The following is an 18,671-nucleotide window of genomic DNA, read 5'->3' on the forward strand; positions in this document are numbered from 1 at the left end:
ATTTCTCATCTGTTTTATAACTGTTCATACAGTAGGAATTTATGGTCCCATATACAGCAGTTCATTTATGATAAAACCGGATATCTGATCAGCCTCCAGGAGAGGGACATCATATTTTATTTTGATGAACCAGATCTGCCCCGAAACTTCTCCTTTTTGATTCAAACTCTAATTATGCTGGCAAAATACCATATACATAAAACTAAATGGTCCAAAGCAAAACCAAATGGACAATATTTTGAAAATGAAATCTCTCAGTATCTTAATTTAATAAAATATGCGTCTAATTCAAAAGCAGTGAAAACCTATCAAGCAGCCTGTAATTTCCTTAAAATAATAACTTAATGCATTTCATCATGTGTGTTTTTTATCTATATGTACATGTAGATATCGAGGAATTGGTGTGTTTTTATATATGTGTGCGTGTATGCAGAGGTACATATCAGTATGTGGTTCTGTATTTGTGTATATATGTATGGATAAAGGTGTATATATTATAAGTGTACATTCTAGGGATGCAAATGATTGTGTAATACAATTAATGATGGTTGCTTCATCTGATCAACCGATGATCCACCAATTGATGAGAGGCAATTTTTTGTTGAGAAGCTGAACTCCCTTCTGAGTCAATTGCAATTTTTGCTTCAAACAGTGTCTGATAAATGCCTGATTAATAGTCAATTGTCTGCACCCCTAGTACATAACATATGTGATGTCTCCAACCCCCTGACATGTATATGTGTGATGTATGCATTTATTTCCCCCTTTCTTTTTTTTTTTCTTCTTTTCTTTCTCTTTTGTTAGTTTACTTTTTATTCTTCAGTGTTATTTTTTTGTTCTCTTTTATTAATATTACCTAATGGTATTGCTATTGACGTATGATCACTGTATATTGTAAAACTAAATTAAAAAAAAAAACAAAAAAAAAACCCTGCAGCAGTTCCAGTGAGGGGAGGGGGAGACCCACATCACTCCGCGGCCAGACGGCAGATGAATCACGCATGCACAAAGTCACTACAGATCCCATCCAGACTTATGGAGCCAAATAAATGTTTCTTCACTGTCATGCTAAAATAAACCACAGCATTTAGCCTCTAGTACAACAACATATTTTGGGTGTTTTATACTCACTTTTTGGTCTCTTCCACAACGTTATTCCTCTCTCCTACAACGTTTATTACAATTACATGCAAACTGGGAAATTATGCAAAGTAGGCGATGACATCATTTAGCGACTTCTAGTGACTTTTAGGAGGACAGCCAACAGCGACTTTCCTTACTGAGGAGTTGGCAACAGTGTAACTGAGTGTAGGAACATGTTCTGTACTAGCACGAGATCGTATCTCAGGCCTGACTCTGATTCTTGTGAGGCAAATAGAATCTTCTGCCTTAGATCTAGAGCACGGATGAGGAATCTTTGAGGTGTCTCTTTTATGCCCTGAACTTCCGATGACAGCTGCTTGTATAGTTCTGTCGCGCTCTTTTCTTGATAATGACAATGGAGTATCCGTCTTAGTGTTGGCAGTGTTATGTCACTTTTCCCCTCTAAGTAACTACGCAGCTGCATTCCCGGGACGATGGCTCTTATGACAGCATCAACAATCTCAGGCTCAGGAAAACCTTTTTGAAGGCCGTGTTCAATCTGTCGGGCTAAGCTGGAAAATGTGAGGCGATCTTTTTGTCCTGGTTCTCCAATTTGTCCAGCTATTTTAAATTCTTTATGCCAGGGAGGAGGGGCCTGAAATGCACCTGAAGCTGGTGTTGTGCGGATGACTGTGGTGACCTGAGCCTTATGTTCACTTCCCCTGAAAGTGCTTCCTGGAGGTGGCGGTGGTTGTAACTGAGGAGGCCTGCTTTCTGGTGAAACACTGTCCTGTGCCTCGTTCTGTTCTTTTATCTCTTCATCCAGTGATGTTTGAGGCTCAGCTGAATGCTCAGTCATGGCTGTCTCAGCTATTTTGTCCTTAAAGAAGAGGCGCTCTGACATTCCCATATCCTCACGTTTTTGCAGCTCTTCCCTCTGTAGGTGACTACTTATCATTGTGATCAGTGATGCTTTGCTCTTTCCTGCCACATACTCGGATTCCAATCCAGCAATATTGAGGAAGTCGCATAATTTTCTTAAATTATCTGCTGGCAGTGCACAAAAGTTCAAGTATTTCCACTTGCACCCTCTCTATCTCAGTTGATTCCATTGTCACTGCAGCAACAACTCAGTGTCCTGTAGCAGTAGTGGTCTGGGTGCTAAACCTTGGCTTTAGCGCTCCTGGTGCTTGAAGTTCACCTCAGATTGCTTGTGCTCTTTGTTTTAGACACTTGGCCCACCGTAGTACTTGTCACTGGATGCTGCCTGCCTGGGTAAGTTGAAGGGGACTGAATGAGAGTTGGGGACGTCCGTCGCTGGCAGAAGTCAAACCTTGTCTCACTCAATCCCAGCGGTGCCTCCAGAAAATGTTACACCCCTGTAAAGGGGGATAATAAAGGAAAAACACAGACACGCTGTTACTTCAGTCACATCCAGTGTTGTAATGGACGAACGGAAGCAGCGCGTCCCGCTCTACAGTCCGGCTCAGACAAAAGCAATCGAAACCCGATCACTGATTGGAGAAACAACTTTCAAAGAAATAAACTTGTATAAAAGTAAACACTGCAGAAAAACAATATCAAATAGTAAGCAAAGTGATTTTACAAAATAACATCAGGAGTCGCTCATGTTGAAAACACAGATTATCCTTTTCCTCTTCTCACTCTGTTTGAGACCAACGTAGTGGATAACAGATCACTCAATCTCACTATGAAATTCACAAATCAGTTTTGTTTTTACATTTGATAAATGAATTATGTGTTGTTTTTAACTGTGTACTATCATGAATTAAGTATTGTTTTGCTTACAAGTTTTTTTAACAGCATTTTAACATCGCTTTTATAACCATTACATTGTCACCGTTATTTCTGCCGCGCATGCGCGTTGCCGCCTGTTCCTGCTTTTTAAATGAGTACCTGTGCAGCTCGGTGACCCACCTCTGTTCCTCTCTCTGTGTGATCCGGCAGCTCTGCGCTCTCTCCCGTTATTCCGCAGCGGAGCCGTTTCCTGCTTTACCTGCTGCCGCCTCACCTGAGCTGCTCACCTGTCCGACGGGAACTTACCGGAGGGGAAAAGCGGCGGATCGAGCCGGTGGAGTTCGGAGGACAGCGTCCAGGTTTCCTGCGGGGCGGGACCCAGCATGCCGAGGGCCTTTCTGGTGAAGAAGGCGAATGTGTCGCCGGGGAAGCGGAACTGGAGCGAGCTACCGGACGATGAGCGGGGCGACGTCTACGTCCCAGGTGAGTCAATCAGCTACAGGAGGCCGGGTGGCGGCGGCTTTTACGCACAGATCGGGGGTTTAACGGTTTGGATCCAGCGGCAGGTGGGGAGGGGGTCCGGCAGGGGGAGGGGGCCCGGCAGAGGGGGGGGGGGAGTAACGGGGCCACCGAATAACGGGAAACCGGTGGGATCAGCGGGGGCAGCTGCGCGTATCTGAGCCAAACTTTTAAACTTTATTTGTAGTTTTTGTGAACAAACTGAAGCAGATCCAGGATCCGGTGGGACTCCCGGCTCACCTGTCCAGGTATCCGCAGCTGCTCTGTTCCTCTGTTCCTGTAAACTTCACAGATCGACCTTCAACCCCTGATTGTGCTTTTCTTCCTCCCGGCCGCTCCTGAAATGAAGCTTAAACAGAGTCTAACTTCGATTAGTGCGGACCGAAAATGTACCAAAAAGTCTAATTTGCTGATTAAAAAGCGTTATTTCGATCATCAGCTTCATATTAAAACTAAATTCTTCACTTTGTGTTCATAAATAGGATAATTACATACAGAACCGTTAAAATCCGTTCAAATAAATAACATTTAATTCCAATCAGCTGCTTGGTTGAGTTACTTTTTGTGTGATTTAGGACAGAAACTCTCTCCTGGTTCCTTCTCCCAACACTTGAAGGCCTCCTCGGGTGATAATAATGACAAAACCAGCCTGTAAATGTGCCAGAGTTGAGGGTTTTCCATGTAAATGAGGCTTGTTGGAGCCTCCTCTGCTCCTCACAACAATCCCCATTGTTGGAGTTTTATTGTAAGACCAAGGCGGTATCAGATAACAAGTAACGGACTACACCCTAAACCTCTCCAGTCTCCCTCCCTGCCTCACCCTTCCCCCTCCGTGTCTGCCGCTCCTCTGTGGCTCCTCGTCTCCTCACCGTTAGCTTTTAATCATTGACTTTTACATCCTCTCTGTGTTTGAAGCCGGAACGTTTGGATGAACTGAACCGGGACAACTTCCAGAGGCTTCAAAAACTCAACAAAACTAAGTTAAAAATAAAAAAAAGCTCGAGTAAAAAACAAAACACCTTAATGAGCAGTTTCGTCACAAATCGTTTTAGTAGGAACCGCTGGAGTCCATGTTGGATCAGCGTTTGGATGCATTTTACGCACCGAAATCAACACAACGAAAGCAAATTCTACCTACATTTCCACAGTCACACTCTATTTTTCAGATTTTTAAGGCGTGATCAAGAACCAAAATCACTGTCAGCTCGAGAAAAGTTTAATCCCCCCCCCAAACATCCAGTTTGTCGTGAAGACTTTCCTCAAAGAGCCAAACAAAGAGCGCCTGTGCGTAATTACGCACGGTTACCATCTGACCAAACCCAGCAACGGTCTCAGCTACAGTTTCTGGTATGTGCCGTTACTTGATGTACCTGCCCGGTGTGTGTGTGCATGTCCTTTTGTCACACACACACACACACACACACACACACACACACACACACACACGCACACACTGAGGTATGATAATTGTCTTCAGAAACAGGCGTGTTGAATACTTTTATGAGGCGCCAGATGTCATCAGTTTAGACAGTTTTCTTTGTGTGTGCGTGTGTGTGCCTGTGTGTGTGCGTGTGAGGGTTTTATTTTTATCTCATAATCCACAAACATGTGCCAGGGCCTGTTTCTGATGGGTCACCAGCCTGAAATGTGTTCAGTTTTCATCCCAGTCTGACTCAAAGATGACGTTAAATTTAAAACAAACTGGACTCGTTAAAGCTGCAAAGTGTTTCAGGTTTGTGTTGATCGATTCTGCCTGATGATTTAAACCGATCGTACACTTATTGAACTCTGACATCAACAGAAGTGACTATTTTTTAAACACAAGGTTTTAAGGATGTATTTAAATGTTGTAGAACACAGCAGAAGAAACATCAGGAAATAATTGTCACATCTTCGTTAAAAAAACAGTTTCACTCGGTTCATTTGAACAAAGCCATGAATAAACCGGTTCAACGGGTTCCTCTTTATCCTGCACCTTTATAATAATCCCAATTATAACTGAATTTAAACGGAACAAAAAGTCCCGAAGAGAAAAAATCTGCTGAAGAAAATCTCATTGGAGCAACTTAATTTTTTCAGTTTGTCAGTTTAGAAACGTGTTCATTTAAATAACATGGAACTAGTTTTTATTCATTTCTTCTTTCAATTTAAATAATATGAGAAAACACGCTTTCCGTACCGAACCGTCCACAGACGTCAACCTGAACCACCGGCCTCACAAGATCGGGATATTTGTGGATTTTGAGAAAGGACAGGTGCAGTATGGGAAATGTATTTTACATCATATGGCCTCTGCAGAAGACATAAACACAGTGTAAAAAATAAAAAGAATAATAGAAAGCTTGGTACATGTGAGGAAAAACATTATTTAGATCTTCTCACCTTTTCCTCTTCAGGTGTCTTTCTACAACGTGGACGCTAGAATCCACATCTACACCTTCAACGTGACGTTCTCTCAATTCAAATGCTGCAAAATGTGTTTTGTGTGTTTTTAACTGTTGGCAGCGCAGCAGCTGCACTTTAAAGTCCACTAAAGTTCTGCTGCAGTTCCACAGTTTGACCACCAGGAGGAGCAACTGATGAAAGAAAGAGAAGAAAGACATGAAGAAAAAAGATGAAACGGTAAAAGAGAGAAAAGAATGAGGATTAGAAGAAAGAGAAGTAGAAAGAAAGAGATGATGAAAAAGAAAGTAGAAGAAAAGAAGGAATAAAAGAAAAGGAAGACATAAAAGAAGAAAGAGAAAGAGAAGAAAAAGAAGAGAGAGAAGATGAAAGAGAAGAAGGTGAATGAACAGAAACTTTCTCACCATGAATCCATTTAAACTGTAACTATAATAACTTCAGAACATTTACTCAAAAAATCTCACTTTTTAAGGTATTTCTGGACTCACTTTTAAACTCCTTTGGCCTTCCTGTGCAAACATTAAAACTGTGAACATCCGGTCAGTGGTGGAGTCACAGTGCTCTGAAATGATAACTAAACGATCCTGAGGATAAAAATAAGAAGAACCTACAGATGAATTAACAAACAGGTTGAGTCTGTTTCCTGTCCGTCTTCTTTAATCTTTACTTCGTCTCTCCTCCCTGAACTCAAACAGGTTTTACCGTCCATCGAATCGATGAAGCACACGTCCTGCTGCAGAGCAAACATCCTGAAACATCCCAGTCTGTATTCAGATCACCTCCTGACACAAACCAGGATACAGGGACATAAAAAAATGTTTATTCAGATCCTCATCTGACCTTTATTTATGTTTTCTATTTGTAGTTCAGTTCAACGCTGTGCTGCAGGAGTCACACTGAAGGCATGAACCCAGGAAGAATCTGGAGGCTCCACTTTGACCACATGAAGAGTTTCAGATTGTTGGAGTGTTTGAGCCACTTTATAAAGTCTGATCCTGAAGATCCAGAGTCATGTCTGAGGGTTTATCAGCCTTTATGAGACACTTCAGCTTCCTGTTTCCCAAATAGATTTAGAAATTCATGATTTTGTTTCAACAAAGTTCATTATGTAAACAGAAAAGAGAAAATTAATTAAAAGGAGATGTAAAAGAACATGTTTGGATGGTATATAAAGAAGGACAAACCCTCTATGATGCATTTCTTTTAGGTTTCTGTGGCATTCAAGTTATGCAAAACGTTTAGCCTGTCTGTCATTTAATCTGGTGAGTTAAATAGAAATAAATCCCCTGAAGGTGAAATCAGTCATAGAGACTGGAACAGTTCACTATTTCAGGCTGTAAATGTGTTTATTTCTGCTGTAAAGTTGGACATTTTAACATGGAGCTCAATGGAGACCGACTGACTTTTACAGCCGCCCCGGTGGACACCTGAGGAACTGCAGGTTTTTGGATTTAACTTTCAGGGTCGAGTTCAGGGTGTCAAACATGCGGCCCACGGGCCAAAACTGGCCCATCAGAGAGCTGAATATATATAAAATATTTTATATACAATAAGAAAAAAACATTTCTTCTTGAGTACAAGCTTAGGGTACTTGTAAGATACTTGAGTATTTTGTTTTTATGTTACTTCAAACAGAAATATATTCCATCCATCATCCACTCATTCATTCATTCATTCATTCATCCACTCATTGATCCATCCATCCATCCATTAAAAACAGAAGACCAAGACTTTGAACGAACAACTTCATTAAAAATTATTCAAACAACAAAAACAACTTTTAAATTAAACCAGCGAAATTAAAAATCCCATAAAGAGGCAATCGAACAAAAAAAGGCACTTCGGAGAAAAAAGAAGATCAGATGGTAGAAATGAAAGCAGGACATTAAAATCCATCAATAAATAGAAGAAATACAGCTGATTATTGCTGCTCATTCAGCTGTGAACTCCATATAGAGGCCTGTTTATCACTGCAGCTGAAATACAGAAAGAGCAGTGACTACTAGAGGCCTGGATGGTTAGCTTAGCTTAGCATAAAGACTGGAAACAAATGGAAACAGTTAGCTGAGAAGAAACCAGATTTGATTTGGGAAAGTTTTAGTTTAATATTCTCGATTTTAAATGTGTGATGAACACATGAGATACTGTCAATGGGACTGTAATAAGACGTGAATTTATAAAGTAAAAAACAAACATCTCTAAAGCTGTGACTGATTCGAGATGAACTAATAAAGTTATAATTAAATATTATTTCAATGAGTAAACAAAGACCATCTGGAAGCAGTTTCTGAGCTCAGGAGCAGCAATATGCATCAAAAATAAGTAAAAAAAACAACATTGATGCTTCGTTTCACAGGCTTTTTGAAGACTTCATGCTAAGCTAAGCTTAGCTAAGCTAAGGTAAGCTAAGCGGCTGTAGCTTCACCAAGTGTCTGGAAACTCAAACATTCATAAAAATCAGGGGAGCAACTAAGAAACATATGAATTTTATTAGAATAAAGATTGTTTTCCTGATACAAACCACAATTATTCTACAGAATTCCATCAGTACTTTTCCTGGTTCCTTACAGAGAACCTGGTTTCTGCCTAAAATTGTCCTTTTCAATATATTTTAGTTAAAACATTCCAATATGTACATTTTCTGAAGACTCCTCTTCACTTGAGTCATTTCAGAGACTTTTTGATATTTTGGACACATTTTTTTTTAGTAATTTTAGACAAGAAATGAATGATTTCTTCAGAAGTTTGTCATGTTTGACACATTTTGAGTAATTTGGGACAAATCTGGACACAGGTTTAGTCAGCTTGGACAGGTTTTCTTGAGCCACTTTGGAGAAGTTTGTCTTTTTAGGCAGTGCATTCTGGGTAAACTTTCAGGGCTCATATCAGTACATGTGATAGGTGGTTGGTCAGAGCACAGAACCAGTTTGATCAGACAATTAAGTTGAATTTGGTGTTCTGTTTTTGTGGAAAACATACAGCAAACTGCTGAGCTTCAGCTTTCTGCTTATCTAAGTCTGCTTTTGGTGGTTTGGATCTACATTTAGAGTCACTTTGCTCTTTAATAAACCAGTTTTTATCCTCTGATTTGGTTGGAATCTGCATATTTTGACCTAAACACCTTCTGTTGAGGTTAATCAGTGAAAACAGTCCAAATATTCTGACCCCAGATCAGTAAATGACCAAACTTGATCAAACTAATCTGTGTTGTTTCGCTGCTGCCACTCACTCCTCAGCTGCGTTTAGAAGCTGCTTCGGTCGATGTGTTCCTGCTCCATCTGAGACTTTGCCTTCTGTTTCTGCAGCAGGATGTGTTCACAGAACTCCTTCACGGCTCCCAGTCCTCCCCGTTCGTGGCAGGTGTACTTGGCGGCGTTGATGGCGACGACCGGAGCGTCTCCAGGTACGGCACTCAAACCGGCCAGGTTCAGACACCTGACGTCCGCCTGGCCGTTACCTGGAGGAGAGAAGAAGAAAATAGACTAATCTAATCACAAAATGGTGTGAAACAGCCAACATGTGATGCCAAATGAAGACATAAAACGACCAAAGTACGGTACAAAGCAACCATAAAATGATGAAAAACCACCAAGCTGGGACAGTTCTGTGTGTTTTCCTTTAGTTTATGTTTAGTTTTTCTCATGCTGTGTCTCATTTTTTTTACTTTCTATGTCACGTCTGTCAGTTTGTGGACTGTCAGACATTAAACTGCTATATAACATAGTTTCAATACTACGATACATCCCATAATACTGATGCTCAAACTTAGTCACAGAGGAAATGAACAGACACCAGATTTAGTGTTCAGACTGACACCTGGATGGATTTAAACTGATCTGGCTACAGTTATTAAATGTGTTTCTCCTCCTAAATGTCCTGGTTCTATCTGCTGGACTGATGAAGTTCTGAGGCTCAGAAATGATGGAAAAAGTCCATTAAAAAGTGATAAATGTGGACCCTCCTGTGTGGACTTTAAGGACCTGGAACTCTGAAAATATTCACAGTATGAAGGCAGAACTTTGCTTCCTGAAATAAAGTTCCAGATGATTGTGAGGAGGTTCTGGTTGAAGGTTCTGGTTGTTTTTTGGTGGACTGACCCTTTGTATTCCTGTAAATAACTCCAGTTCCTAATGTTTTACCGATGTACGCCACGTCTTTCCAGTCCAGGTTCTTCTCCTTCAGGATTGGCTGCAAGTCATCCAGAGGCTCCGCCCCCACCTGCATCACCTGGCAGCCCATCCTCGTGGCCAGCTTGTCGGCCAGTGATCGGGTCACCGGGTCCTCACTGGAGGTCAGCAGAATCACCTGGAGGAGCAGGACAGATGGTCAGGTGTTGTTGTGTGTTTGTTGTTTGTGTTGTTTGTGGAACAAATAAAGACCTCCACGTCTTCTCTCTGCAGCATCCGGATGCCTGCCGTGTCCTTGGTGTTGATGGAGACCATGTCCTCTCCAGATACAGACAGAAAGATCCGTCCTTCTGTCAGACATCCAGAGACGTTACAGAACATCAGACGGACCACCTCTGGAGTGTCCCGACCAAAGTAGCCGTACCTGGAGGAGGAGAAAGGAGCTTTTACCTTCAAACAGAAGACCATGAAGCTGTTCTAATAAAACTCCTACAGCGACTTCTTACAACTTGGCTCCCAAAAGTCACAACAAAACCAGGAGACGGCAATGGTGTGGTGACTAAAAATGGTTTATTGCCACGCAAAAACAACCAAATGGGCCTTAAAAACCCAAGCCAAAACCCAGAATCATGCTGATGGAGCTCCTGTCAGAGAGCCGTTTGAATGGAAGTGGACAGAATAAGAGCAGCTGAGCCACTGGATCAGGTGAGGACTGGAACAGACACACCTGGTGTCCAGGTGGAGGGTCGTCACACTGAATGTGGTGAAGACACGGACAGGATAGTTTACAGCAGATCAGAATGATTGAATGGATCCAGCAGAGGACACATTATGAAGTATTGGTTCTGAACCGCTCATGACCCAAATACAGAAAAAAACAGGAGAAAAAAATTTAAAAAAATAAATTTAGAAAAAATAAATGAGCAAAAACATAAAGTAAATAAACCCCCAAAAATAAAACAACTATATATATAACCCCCAAAAAATAATAACATGGGCAAAGCACAAAAAAAATTAAAAATATATCAAATTTTTTTGCTCATTTTTTAAAATATTTGTTTTTTGCTATTTTTTCCTATATTTGTTTTTTATCGATTTTTTTTTGTTTTTTTGCTATTTTTTTCCTATATTTGATTTCTGCATTTTTTGGTGGTTGTTTGCTCTTTTCTCATTTTTTTCTATACAAGTATATACATTTTTTTGTTTATGTTTTTTTAGTTTTTTGATTATTTTCTTCTATATTTGGGCTTACATTATTGTTATTATTATTCATCATTTTTTGCTATTTTTTTCTAGATTTGGGTTTATGCATATTTACATAATTTTTTGGTTTATTTATGTTTTTGCTCTTTTCTTTCTATATTCAGCTCTTCCAGGGTTCAACCTATCGTTGCTCTTCCTACCTGAGGACTCTCTGCTCTGCTACCGGCCAGTCGATGTCCACGTCGATGTCCACGCTGTACTCAGGCAGCATCTCATAGTAGGACACCTTTCCTCCCTGCACAGACACAATAAGACCATCTTATAAAACCAATTAGAGCTTCTTCTGTCCGTCCAGAGTCCAGGACGCTGCTCAGCTACCTGCAGAATCCCCTCCTTGATCAGCTTGCTGGTGGTGAAGTAGAAGGATCCGTTCTCACACAGTTCTCCGTCCCAGTCCTGACGCCGAGGACGTTTAGCCGGGTCCAGATTCAACGGCTCCGTCAGCTTACCGGCTGCACGGAAGAGGAAGAACAGGTCCCAAAAATGGTTGAAAATCATTTAAAACATGCAGAGAAAGGATGTAAAACAGACAAATGTTCTCCAAATTACTTAAAACCTGTCTATAAAAACTCACATTTGCCCAAAATAGTTGAAAATGATTCATAAAATGACTCAAACGTGTCCTCCATAACTAAATCTCACCCAAACGGATAAGAAAATTCATTAAATTATTCAAAATTTATGTTTTTTTTCCTCTCAAATAACCTAAATAAATTTGTAAAAGAATAACAAAAATGGAAATATAAAGAAAAACACATAAAATAAAAATAAATAACGTGACAATATAAAGCAACATTAATCAAAAAAATGCATCCATAAAATAAAAGGCTGATAAAAGTAGAAATATAAAGACAAATTAACTAATAATAAACACGTATGAATATACATTAACGTGAACGTACATCCCTTCTTGACCTCCTGCCAGCGGAACTGGTGCCTGCGGACCACAGAGAAGACCGAGTCAAAGCCCTGCAGCATCATCATCTCCAGCGCCCCCTTCAGGTGGAACGGGTGGAGACACGGAGACGTGGCCTGGATGTTGCAGACCACGTCCACCTCTGAGGAAACCAACAGGTCAGGAGTGTTTTAGGGCCTGCAGCTCCACAGTCTGCACACATCCAGGTGAGTTTGCTCACCTGGGTTCAGCATCACAAACTCCTGCATGGTTTCCAGAGACGTAGAAGAATCTCTGGAGACTTCAGCGCTGCGCCGGTGAACTTTAGCCCCCCAGGACTTCGCCACTTTCTCAATCTCGTTGTGGTCTGTCGACACCCAAACACTGAGAAAGAGAAGGAAAAGCATCGTTATTATTATCATTATCATTACTATTATTATTACTGTTATTATACAGCGTTTGAAAACGTCTAGTGCTTTCTTGTTTTTGTCCTTTTCTGTTTCATTTCAGTGATTTAGTGTCTCATTTTTGTCATTTTTGTCTGATTTTGTCTCTTTTTTTATCATTTTATTGTGTCTTTCTGTCATTTTGTGTGTTGTTTTCATCATGTTTTGTCTCATTTCTGTCATTTTGTGTGTCGTTTTCATCATTTTTTGTCTTGTTTCTGTCATGTGTGTTGTTTTTCATCATTTTTTGTCATTTCTTTCATTTTGTGTTCTGTTGTGTCGCTGCATCTGCTGTGCAAATCCACTGAATCATTTCCAGTGAATCAGTAAAAACTTTTAATTTGTCGCTGCAGTCAGTTATTATAATCTGAAAACCTGTTGAACAGTCAGTCAGTCACACTTTGATGAAAAGTCAAAGTCCATACAGACTCAGAGACACATGGACGTTACAATCTGAATGAATCTACCTTCAGCGGGTCCTCATGACGTCACCCAGCTGTGTGCTCACCTGTCGAACATCTCGGAGTCCACGGCGGCTCGCAGCACCCATCCGATCAGCGGGACTCCAGCCAGCATCTTGATGTTCTTCAGCGGGATCCCCTTACTGCCTCCCCGGGCCAGGATCAGGGCAGCGACGTGTCTCTTTCGCTCCGTTGACCGGGTCTGCTTGGAGCCGCTCGATGCTCCGTTCTGGGCTCCGTTATCACCGGAGAGGGCCCGTTTCCTGGAAGCCATGGCGGTTAACGGAGAGCCTGTGGCGGTTTGTGGAGAAAGAGAGCTGAAGGAGGTGGAAGAATCAGAGAACAGACAGAAACTACCGGTCTGTTGACAGGAGACACTTCCGCTTTTACTTCTTCTGCTGCCTGGGTGGAGACTGAGCTCAGCAGCGCCACATTCAGCCCCGCAGGACGGAGGTGGAATTACAACAGCCGCAGAAAATAAAATGGGTCCATCTATAATTGAGGGACTTCTGAAGTGGTGACAATAATAGGAAAAGTAAAGATTCATGCTTTAAATGTGAAGTATATCACACATCTCAGCAGGTTGTTTTTACTATTTTATTTTACCCCTAAACTACAGAATGAAGTCAGAATTTGCTTCAAATAAGACACTGTTTTCATAACTAGTTTAGTTATGCTGGTACAGGGATTTAACCCTTGTGTCGTCCTGCAGGCCAAACTGACCCGTTTCATAGTTTGAAAATGTGGAAAAAATATTTCTGTGTCCATATTTTCAAAAATTTTTAAACATTTTTGGTGAAAAAAAGAAATCTTAAAAAAAATGTTTAACATTTTTTTTAACATTTTAAAATCAACCAAAATCCAGCGAAATTCGCTGAATTTTGGTTGATTTTTTGTGAATGTTCTTAAAGAAAATATCAGAAGTTTAAATGATATACATGAAATCACTTTAGATATTTTTAGGATTTTTTGAAAGATTTTTACTAATTTTTTGAAAATGTTTATAAGAATTTTCTTGCCCAATTTGGGGGATTTTTTAAAATAAAACTATTAAGGGAAACTTTTATGGAATTATTGGAATTTTCTTCTTGAAGGTTTTACAAATTTTCAGAAATGTATTGAATTTTTTTACAGAACGTTTGGGGTTTTTTTTCAGACAAGGAAACAATATTTTTTAGTGCGGGCAAATGAGGACAATAGGAAGGTTAAATTAAATCTGCAGTCAGTTTTTCCATTTGGAGGCAAGCCTGACTAATATACAGGTCATTCCCACACATTAAATTTCAAAGAATCCACGTACAAAATCCTAAAACCTGTACTTGTTGTGTAAATGTTCTAAAACTAGGACAAAAGAATGCTTGCAAATATTTTTAAAAGATCAAATAAATGTGGATTTCCCCCGAAAATGCCATTTTTCTCTTGTCCCACCCACATAATAATTTAAATAATAATTATTACACATGTAACACAACATGCTAGCATAAACTGTTGATGATGTTTCTGTCACTTTGTGTCTCGTTTCTGTTATTTTGTGTCTTGTTTTTGTTGTTTTCTGTCTTGTTTTTAGCACAAGAATGACTCGAACGTCCTCCAGTTCTGGAATAGCCCGTACACATGGAGACAGAATGATATATTATGAAGATAAACCTGGATTATTTAGTAAAGTAGCTACTTAAGTTATGATTCTTTTAAACTGTACATGAAAACCTCCAAATCTAAAGATTTTCAGGAGTTAATGCAGACTAAAAGCTGAGCTAAATGGAGAATAATATTCTGTTTCGTTGGGGTTTTAATGTTGTGTTTGTCTCTGCTGCCCCCTAGTGGCCTCTAGTTACTGCAGCTTTAACCCCATCTGACCACATTTTCTTTAGATTATCTCTGAAGTTCTGAACCGGTCCTCATGTCGGCTGAGCTGCTGCAGCTTTTCTTGGCAGAAACAACGACCAGACTGAGATATGTGATCGGACCGACTGCAGAACGAAGGAAGAGAGAAGGAGAAAGTCAGGACAGAAATAAAAACATCAGAGAAGGAAGAGAAAATAAATCCCCCTCCAAAACAGCAGTGCAAACCAGCCAGCAAGAGAAAAAATACAACTGCAACTACATCTGCAAAAAAAAAAAAAAAGCTGTAAAATAAGGATTTTTCAGCTGATTTACATACAATAAATGTGTCATTTTATGGCCGTGAATTATGAAAACTATTTTAGATTTAAAAAGAAAATATTTGTAAACATTTAAAAAGATTTAAAAATATGTTTTAAAATTATATTATGTTTAAATTTTAAAAATAATCGTAAAAAAATCATCTTAAAAAATTGCAAATAAAGTTTTAAAAATTCTATAATGTTTACATTATCAAAAATATATTTAAAAAGCACCTAAACATTTTACAAAACATGTTCTAAATATTGTTTTTTTCCATTTTCAAAATAACTTTTAAGAACATCTAATAGCCAAAAAAAGTTTGAAAAAAATTATATAACGTTTAAATTTTCAAAATAAATTAAAAAAATAGCAAAAAAAAAAGAGTTTTAAAATGCTATGATGCTTTGATTTTCAAAATATTGCATTTTTAAAAAAAAATAGCAAACAATATGCCTGAAAAAATGTTTTAATTTTCTAAATAAATTTTAAAAAATGAAAAAGTCACAAAAAAGGTTTAGAAATTATATAATGTTCTAGTTTTGAAAATGAATTTAAAAATACATCTAAAAAATTGCAAAAAAGTTGTAAAAACTAAATTATGTTGGGATTTTAAAACTGTTTGATTTACCCCGATTTGAAATGACTGCTAATGAACATGTTGGTCAGAAGAGAGGCGGTTAAATGAGATGGAAGTTGTTTGGTTTCGGTGACAGTTTAGGACGGAGATAGAGGAGAAAGATGAGAGAGGAAGGAGGAGGGTAACTCATCTGCCCCGACTCCTCCAACTGCCCCGGCAGCATACCGTTCATTCATTCACCCTCACCACTCCTCAGGAACAGGAACTGGCCTCCAAACAACCCTCTAAACACACACATGAGGTGTCTCCACTGCTGATAAAAACACGTTTACTGTCAATAAAATCAGAATAAACAGCAGAACAGCTTCAATTTGCAGCTCAAAACGAAGGGATAATTCTCTGATAAACTGTTGGGTAATTAAATATTATTATACTCTTTATTAATCTGGTTTTATTAGAATAAAACAAACACTATTTAAAAAACATCTGAAGAATATAACAGAAAAAATTTGTCCAAAAAAACTATATAATGTTTGAATTTTCAAAATAAATTAAAAAAACATCTAAAAAAGTAAAATATTTTTAAAATAATTATGTAATGTTTTGAATTTCAAAATAAATAAAAACATCTAAAAAATAGCAAAAAATATTTTTTTATATTACATAATGTTTTCATTTTCAAAATAAACAAAAAGAACATCTTAAAAAGAGCAAATTCTTTTAGAATAATTAATTTTTGGAATTAAAAACAAAACATCTTAAAAAATCTAAATTTTTATTATATAATGTTTTCATTATCAGAATAAATTTTTAAAAATACAAAAAATATGTATAAAAATGTATTTTAGCTGATTCAACTATCTACTCAAATGGAAATAATGTTTCCTGTGGTATACCGCAGGGAAGCTGCCTAGGACCACTCCTGTTCTCTATATATACAAATGACTTGCCATTAGTATTTAAAAAAGCAAAAATAGCAATGTATGCTGACGATTCAACAATCTATTCATCAGAAATTAAAATAGAAGAACTTCAAAATGTTTTAATGACTGATTTAAAATCTATAGACGAGTGGGTCACAAATAACAAGCTTGCTTTAAACATTGGTAAGACAAAGAGCATTGTGTTTGGAACCAGAAATATGTTGTTGAATGAACCCAAACTGAATTTGGTGGTCAAAGATACAACTGTTGAGCAGGTCATGGAGATAAAACTTCTTGGTGTTGAGATTGATAATAAGCTATCCTGGTCTAAACATATTAGAACTGTGGCCCGTAAGATGGGCAGAGGTCTCTCAATGGTTAGAAGATGTTCTCATATGTTACCTCTGAACATGACCACAGATGTTATAAAAACACTTGTACTGTCACAATTAGATTACTGTTCTGAAATTTGGTCATGTGCCGCTGCATCAGATTTAAACGTTTTACAAATAATTCAAAACAGAGCAGCTAGATGTGCTCTCAGACGTCCATTTAGAACGAATGTAAACTGGATGCATAATGTGTTGTCTTGGCTAAAGATAAATGAGAGATTTAAAGCATCACTGCTAAATTTGACAAGAAATATTATTGAATCCAAATTACCAAATATACTCTATCAAAGATTAGATTTCAGTTCCGATGTTCATTGTTATGAAACAAGACATGCCACAGAGGGCAGATTTAAATTACCTTCAGTAAAAGGAAATATGGGAACAAGTAGTGTAATGTACAGGGCTATGATAAATTGGAACTCTTTGCCAAGTGACGTCACTCATGCAAACAGTAAACGGCAGTTTAAATTTCTTTTAAAAAGGCATCTTTTGTTATATTAATTTTTTGGTCCAAAGGTATTTGTTTTTGTTTGTCTTTGTCTTTGCTTTTGTAAGATCTTTAAGTAGGTGTGTGTGGGTGTGAATGTGTGTGAATGGTTGGGGGGTGGGGGGGTCACTTTTATTTTGGTATTATGTGGTGAAAAACAGGTGTAAAATGTTTTCTTTGTAATGCTGTTGGACTGACTCCAGGAAGAGTAGCTGCACATGTTGCAGCTAATGGAGTTCAGAATAAATACAAATACAAATACTATTTAACTTATTGACAGGCCTGCTTTTTGACAGTCATTATGTAAATAAATATCTTTTTCCTGTGATTCTACCTGTAATTTAACAAAACTTAAAAATGTATTTACCATTGTTTAATTCTTAATATTCATAATTTTCTTTCAAATAAAACAAAACCTCAGTAAAACAATGATTTTTTTGCTTCTTTAAATCCAGTAAAAAAAAAAAAACTTTATAGTTTTAACTATTAGTCATTTTGGACACGAATTGAATAATTTTTGAGAAGTTTTTGTCATGTTTGACAAATTTTGAGGAATTTTGGATAAATTTAGACAAAAATTTATCTTGGACACGTTATGAGTCGTTTTGGGCACATCTTGAGTTACTGTGGAGAAGTTTTCGTCTTTTTAGACAAGAATTGGGTCATTTTGGACAAATTTGATTGATGGAAAGCGTCCTGGTTTGTTCAGTCTCAGATTGGTGTATCAGAAAAGGATGCTTCAGGATTTATCAGGCCTTCAGGCTGCAGCAAACACAGTCAGAAACTTCACATGTTGTGTGTTAAAATGTAAATAAAGTTGTTGCTTAGTGAGTTTCATCCGCTTTAGTTTGATGTTTGTTTAGACGTAAATCCTCCAGATCATTTTATCTCAACAGTCAGACTAACAGTCAGACATTTACTGACTGGAGGTAAATAATAAACTCTGACTGGCCTTTATGGTGTTGTAGTGTGTGTGTGTGTGTGTGTGTGTGTGTGTGTGTGTGTGTGTGTGTGCGTGCGTGTGTGTGTGGGCTGAGTTCTCCCACACCTTGGAGCGGAATGGAGCCAGGCTGAAGAGGGTAAACCGGTTCAGCAGGTATATGAGGCCTAGCCCGGCTTGTTGTCACCGTTATTTCTGCCGCGCATGCGCGTTGCCGCCTGTTCCTGCTTTTTAAATGAGTACCTGTGCAGC

General features: G+C 38.6%; 1 protein-coding gene across 1 annotated transcript; it reads right to left on the reverse strand.

Moving 5' to 3' along the window:
- Positions 1-7,494: 7,494 nt before the first annotated feature.
- Positions 7,495-13,369, reverse strand: cmasa (cytidine monophosphate N-acetylneuraminic acid synthetase a). Its single transcript, XM_051943810.1, has 8 exons — positions 13,003-13,369; positions 12,290-12,432; positions 12,056-12,211; positions 11,472-11,605; positions 11,294-11,388; positions 10,143-10,314; positions 9,903-10,068; positions 7,495-9,220 (listed from the first exon to the last, which is right to left on the reverse strand). Exons 1-8 carry the CDS (start codon positions 13,227-13,229, stop codon positions 9,006-9,008), a joined length of 1,308 nt encoding a protein of 435 aa, XP_051799770.1. The 5' UTR covers positions 13,230-13,369; the 3' UTR covers positions 7,495-9,005.
- Between the last annotated feature and the right edge of the window lie 5,302 nt (positions 13,370-18,671).

Source organism: Acanthochromis polyacanthus, chromosome 23 (genome assembly GCF_021347895.1).
Source record: "Acanthochromis polyacanthus isolate Apoly-LR-REF ecotype Palm Island chromosome 23, KAUST_Apoly_ChrSc, whole genome shotgun sequence".
Lineage (NCBI taxonomy): Eukaryota > Metazoa > Chordata > Actinopteri > Pomacentridae > Acanthochromis > Acanthochromis polyacanthus.

Bases quoted from the DNA above. Each gene is read 5' to 3' on its own strand.
- cmasa (XM_051943810.1), bottom strand. From the start codon at position 13,229: ATGGCTTCCAGGAAACGGGCCCTCTCCGGTGATAACGGAGCCCAGAAC. The intron at 12,212-12,289 runs GTGAGCAAACTC...TGGTTTCCTCAG, and splicing joins GTTTGTGATGCTGAACCCAG to AGGTGGACGTGGTCTGCAAC. The intron at 9,221-9,902 runs GTAAAACATTAG...TCTCTCCTCCAG, and splicing joins GAAAGACGTGGCGTACATCG to GTAACGGCCAGGCGGACGTC.